Source organism: Alligator sinensis, unplaced genomic scaffold (genome assembly GCF_000455745.1).
Source record: "Alligator sinensis unplaced genomic scaffold, ASM45574v1 scaffold962_1, whole genome shotgun sequence".
Taxonomy (NCBI): domain Eukaryota; kingdom Metazoa; phylum Chordata; order Crocodylia; family Alligatoridae; genus Alligator; species Alligator sinensis.
The window spans coordinates 350,409-356,569 of record NW_005842404.1 but is presented as its reverse complement, the minus strand read 5'-3'; the positions used below and the strand labels follow the sequence as shown (position 1 = coordinate 356,569).

At 42.1% G+C, this 6,161-nt stretch overlaps 1 protein-coding gene across 3 annotated transcripts in view; it reads left to right on the top strand.

Moving 5' to 3' along the window:
• Nucleotides 1–6,161, top strand: part of ARMC2 (armadillo repeat containing 2) — a 171,180-nt gene that overhangs the window by 109,528 nt on the left and 55,491 nt on the right. For all 3 annotated transcript variants that reach the window (XR_001358542.2, XM_025211402.1, XM_025211403.1), the window contains exon 13: nt 5,159–5,477. Coding sequence is in view for 2 of the 3 variants with exons in the window: in XM_025211402.1 (XP_025067187.1) it covers nt 5,159–5,477 (319 nt within the window). In the remaining variant the exon portion in view is untranslated. The remainder of the gene's footprint in view (nt 1–5,158; nt 5,478–6,161) is intronic.

The window sequence follows — 6,161 nt, the reverse complement described above, 5'->3', positions numbered from 1 at the left end:
CCCCTGCCCCACAGCCCCCAAGCCCCACTTACCTCTAGGATCCAGGGGCGAAGGGCATGATGGCAGTGCTTGCCTGCAAAGCCCCCCCAGCCTACATGCAGCTGCCACCACCCTGCACTGCCATGCAGCCGGTTGTGGGGCATGCCACTGCATGCAAGCCCCCCGTTTCACCCCCCCGGCTGGGTGGCACATATGTGGCCTGCATACGGTGGTTGCCACCGCACTGCTGCTGCTGCGCCCTGCACCACTTGCCATTCAGGTGGCTGTGGGATGGGAGCGCAGGGCACAGTGATAGAGTTGCAGTGGTGGCCTCCATGTGCGAACCTCCTGTCAGGCCAGCCGGTGCGTGTGTAGCCCACTGAGTGGCACCCCTGCCCCCAGGCCCTGCTCCTGGGAGTGGGCATAGGGGTACACTCCCCCCTTGATCTACACCCCCAGCACCTTCCCTGTCCCCCACCCTGCCCCACCCCTTCTCCCCACACACACTTACCTGCTGGGGTGGGTGTCAGTGTCTGTGTCTGCATGTCTGTGGGTCTGGGGGCCTGCTGCGAGGGGCTCCAGGAGGGCTGTTGAGACTGTGGCGGGGAGTGCAGAGCACCAGCAACACTGGGAGGGGTTGTGGGGGGCCTTTAAGTTTTATCACAGATTTTGGGTTTTTAACCAGAGAATTTGCAATTTTTAATCAGGGAAAACCAGGATCCCTGGTGATGAGGTCCCATCCCCGTCCCCCCCGCCCCCCGAAAATTGCCCTGCTACTACAGGATGCTGTTGGATACCTAGCAACTTCATTCACAGCAGTTAAACCCCATTCATATGAAAGATAAAGTAAACAATGCAACCACCCTCCCACAGGGCACAGCCAAGTGTTTGTTCTCACTTACCAATGCGTAAACATCCCATTTGGTTGTGAAATAGGTTGGGTTGTTGTCTTTCAAGTGTTACAAAAAGCTGCCTCATCCTGCACTGAAAAGCAATACTGCACCCCACATAAGCAGCAAACAGCAGGCTGCATTCTTATGGAAAAGGTGCTGTGCTACCCAGGGCAAGTGTCCTGCAGGGCTGAGTCCTTGTGCCTCTGGTGTGTTGCCATCTCTCATCCACCTCAAAAGTCTACAGTGTACAAACCCCAGTCAGTCACTGCTCCACAAATGTATAGGCACTCAAGGGGCCAGACCTGCACCTCTCCACCTGCCTTGTTCTGATATAAAAAAAACCCAGACAGACTGGCGCCAGCCTGGTAAGCACGCAAAAATTTTGCACCAAAGCGTGAGAGGCTTTGCATGGAAAGGTTTGAGGCCAAAAAAAAGTGCCCAAGTGCCCCATGCAACTAGCATTCAGGGAAAGTGAAGGGCATCAGGCTAGGGCAGGGGGTGATGCCCTTTGGGACCCCGAAGGCAATGCTTTGAGCACACTTGGGGGTAGCCTGAAGGGTGCCCCCCTCCCCTTTCACCTAGCCTTGGGAGATGCTTGTGTACACTTGGGGAGCCCTGCAGAGCTTTGTACAGAAAGGCTTGACACCGAAAAAAAAGTGCTTGAGCGCCCCATGCTTGGGGGTTAGCTTTGCATGGAAAGATTTCATGCCTCAGCCCCCTGAGTGTCCCATGCAACTTGTACCCAGGAAAAGAGTGGCAGAAGTGCTGTGGCTAGGTGTTTCTTGTCCTAAACCACCGCCTGGCAGTAAGGTAGGACTGAAAGGGCATGAGGGTAAAATTGTTCTGACATGCCCTCTAGTAATTTTTACTAGTCATAGCTTAATAAGTCCTTACATGGTAAATCACGTCCATGTTACTTATTTAGCCATCTTAAAGTAAGAAATAAAAATTAAACCAGGAACATTTTTAGCAACTAAATGTCAAGTACTTGTACAAGGGCCCTGGGATTTGCAGTCCAGAATTACAACAGCAGGACTCTACAAGGTTGCTCATCACCTCCTCTTCCTGCTTCCAGGTGCCTCTGGGATTTGTAGTCCACAGTTGCAGCCAGCAGTGAGTTTGAGCTGGGGAAAGAGATGTTTAATTAGCCGGGGTTTGCCTGGCAGGGGGGCAGTCCCCCCCCCCCTCCCCCATAGAGTGGGCTGTGTTCCCATCCCCTTGTCAGCCAGCCCTCACTGCTCTAGCTCTAGCAGAGGGTTGAGGCTAGCCCTGCTTCTGGAGCAGACAGCCCAGCCCAGGGCTATGAAGCATGCTGGGATGCTGACTTTGATTTAACTTGAACCAGGAAGGACAGAAGTTTCATAAACCAGTTTGACCCCGATCAGTTAAGTCTGATACTACATTCAACCAGGTTTACCTTAAACCAGTTTCAGCCATTTTGAAACTGGTTTATGTGCACTGAGCTTCTGTTTTGTTACAGTTTTAAACCAGTTTCTGATCACTTAAGCCAGTTTCTGTGCAACTTCTGTCCCTAGCCTCAGAGACTGATGTGGTATGAAACAGATATGGAGACTGATGCGTAGCACATCTTCAACTGCATACTGAAAAGTTACTGCTTTACTTGACAAAACAACCTTAAATCAAAATTATTTGTCCAGTTGGCTTTCCGGTGTCTTGTTTAGCAAATCTGAATTCTTTATGGCTCTTTTCATCATGAACTACGGGGAAAAAAATGCTTGTGAGGTTTAGTGTTGGTAATCACCTTTAACCATGAAGGGTAATAGTTGTTCTTTTTACTTGCTAAAGTAAACCTCTGTCAACTTCGAGTCAGCAAATGCAAATGATAATTTTTGCTGCAAATTCAAATGTAAAAGATTTTTTGGAATAAGCTGAGCAAAAAATTGGTCCATCCAAATGGTCAAATGTGCATGACCATGACTGTCAGCAAATTCAGATGTAGGTGTTAATGAGGTGCATATGTGTGCTGTGCTTTGCCACTTCCAAGTACATGTATACATTTGATGTCAGTACAAAATTGCATAGAAAAATGTGTTGCATGGGCTGCCTGCTAGATTGCAAAGATTCATATAATGTCCTTCCTGTAACTTAGAGAGGAAAGTGACATGCTTCTTGGAAATTATTTATATAGAGGATGTTATTTGGCTTCACATACAGCCTGCAAATGAGGTTTGGGTTCTACCGGAGCAGGGGCCAGTGTCAAGAAGAAAAACCTGTTTAAATGAAATGAGTGCTGTCAGTTCTTTTATCCTCTCCTCAGTACTTAATCAGTATATTGTAGTTTCAAATGCTAGGTCATACCTGCAAAAACGTGTGCTGTGTAAATTAACCTGTTGGTGTAAATTGTGTAAATAATAGATGCATTTTATAAATTAGTGCCTATTCATGTACTTAAGTACTTCTTTAAACATGCAAACATGTCTACAATTGGTTGCATGTTTTCTCAGTAAATGTTCTAAATATTTGCCACCCCACTCTGTATTTTTCAAATGTAAAAGAATGACTCTGTATATATGCACATTAATTACACTTGGGTTCAAAGTGGCATTAATCTCTAATGTGCATGCCTCTCTGAATGGTGATTTTGGGATAATACTTCCCATTTCAGTTGTTCAAACACCATTTACATTTTTGAAAATTCATCCAAAAATAGAAATATGGGCTATAGAATATACTTCTAAGCAGTTTAAAGTCGCACTACTTCTGTTCGACTGCATTATTTAATCTGTGTTAGCAGATGATAATGAAACTTCTGTAATATTTCTCAAAACTGGATGTGCTAAGCTAAACAAAGTAATATTATGTAGGTTTGTTTTTCATAGTTTGTAGATGGAAAGCACAGTTGAGATCACACTCTCAAAATACCAGTCGATTGCTATTTGGTACCTGTTTGTTTGTTCCCTGATTGGTTAGAACTGTTGCTGGGCTGCTACCATTTTAACCAAAATTAGAAAGTCCATATAAATGAGTCAAACTAGACTGCCTGCTTTTTTCAGTTCTCTCTTCTGATTCATCAGTTGTTTGTTGCAGACTCTCACTGCCTTTGTGAATTGGGGATTGTGGCTGCTTAGGTGAAAACTATTGGTGATTACTTACACAGGGAAAATATTCATAAAGGTCTTGCATTGATGACATTCAGATGTTATCAAAATTATCACTCTTAGAAAAAGTTGAAGGAGAGACACTGTAGTTAACCCAAATAGGTGAGGGGAGAGACTATTTCTATTCTGTGAATGTCTCTTGGTCAGCTATAGGATATATACCTTTCAGGATTATAGTAACTAGATATCACTACTGCATTTCAGGAAAAAACATAGACTGTTTACCAAAACCATGGGTTAGTGCAATAATTTAAGAGTTAGAGGTGAAATGTTTATGCTGCATTCAAAGGAATATCACTTCTTTCTCTGTTGAAATTAAACCTATACTCAGACTTTTCCTTTTGAAAACTAGCTAGGTTTTGATGGCAAAAGGAATATTTTTTTTCCAGAAATTTTACATTTGGACAGCTTTGAGCTTTTATTATTCTTTATTTTTCCCTCCCATACTGGTGAATTAAAATCAGGATGGTGGTAGAAGGTAGTTTTGGGATTTCTGTTGAGTCAAAGTTTGCTGCACAACAAAGGTTCTGCTGTGGCCGAAATGAAGATAACAAGAGAGATGTAATCATGTGGGGAATTCCCCAACATGGCAGACTTTTCAATTGCATTCCCACCTCCCCCTCCATTTGTTGAGAAGAGTAATGTAAAGAGGAAGTATACCTTTAATGACAACATCTAAACAGACTCCTTGTTTGTGATTCACAGTGCAAATTTGGTGAGACTACTACTCTAAACTCTTTGACCCTTGAGGGTACAAGCAATGTGTAAGGTTACAACTAAGCCTTATTGGCCCTCACAGATTATATTTGCTTATTTAGAAGACCAATAAACTCCAGTTTATATGGCTAGAATATCCCTCTAAATTGCTGTCCCATGAGCCTTTATAAAAATAATTTTCCTCAACTTGGTATATCCCAAGATTAATGGCCTCTGTGATACAACAATTCTGTGCCTTAGTCAGATGTTTTTAATTTCCTCTCTGAACTGGTTTATGAAATATAGCAACATAGAAGATAATTTCCTATTTGCTGTATTTAATGCTTCTTCATTTACACTGTAACTGCTTATAATTACATTGTAGAAAATTTAAGTATTGTTATCTTTCAAAATGCTAGTGGTTTCAACTTTTTTTCTCCTTTTTAACATGGGTTATTCATTTTATTGCAGGATTTGGTTGTTCGTATTGTCTTCATTCTTGGTAATTTAACAGCAAAGAATAACCAGGCCCGTGAGCAATTTTTTAAAGAGAAAGGGAGTGTTAGCATCCTGACATCATTATTCCAAATCTACAGTGAATTTGATTTGAATGAAAAAAAAAGGAAGCATGAAGCAGGAGAAGAAAAGAAAACCCAAAAGCATCCTTTGGAAGCAGAAGATGTCCTTATAAAACTGATAAGAGTGCTTGCTAATCTCTCCGTTCATCCCAGTATAGGAGCAGCTCTGGCAGCTAATCACTACATTGTGTCACTACTCATTATGGTATTAGGTAAAGTCTGCATTTCCTTTTCTTGTATTTTGTTTGTCCAATCTGAAAGGCAGAAATACTACTTGACCTTCACATAAGGCAGAACCTTAATGAAATCTGCTATGTTGGTGATATGGTTAGGTCAATTAGCTAATGTTAATAATTGCAGTATATGAAATATCTTATTTTAAACAGCAGTAGCATTATCACATTCATATTGAATTTCAGTGCCTAAGAGGAAGTAGCCTATAAAGGTGCTCCATGAATCATATCATAAACCATAAAGCAAACTGCTCAAGTAAAATGGATGAATCGGGAGGTCTCATGTTATATTTGTGTCTCACTATGAAAGGTCACATAATTAAGACTTCCTTATTGCCACATACTCTATATACTGCTTATTGTTGTTGAGACAAAAAAAGTTTGTAGTTAAGTTTGTCACAGATTTACCATGAATTATTTAATCATTTCAGAATTTGGAAACTTTTAGTCCTTTGGGGATATTCCATGTTCACATAAGGATAGCCTTTGAAGTGTCCAGATTTCCAAAGTATGTCACAGACTTGTTTCTGTGTGACTTCTGCCTTCATAAAGCATATGGGATGTGCAAAATTAACATTATAAATCAGTAGATTCTACACATTGTTACCCAACTCAAGAGGAAATTATGTGCACGAAGAGTTGGAAGAATGGGACTCATATTGG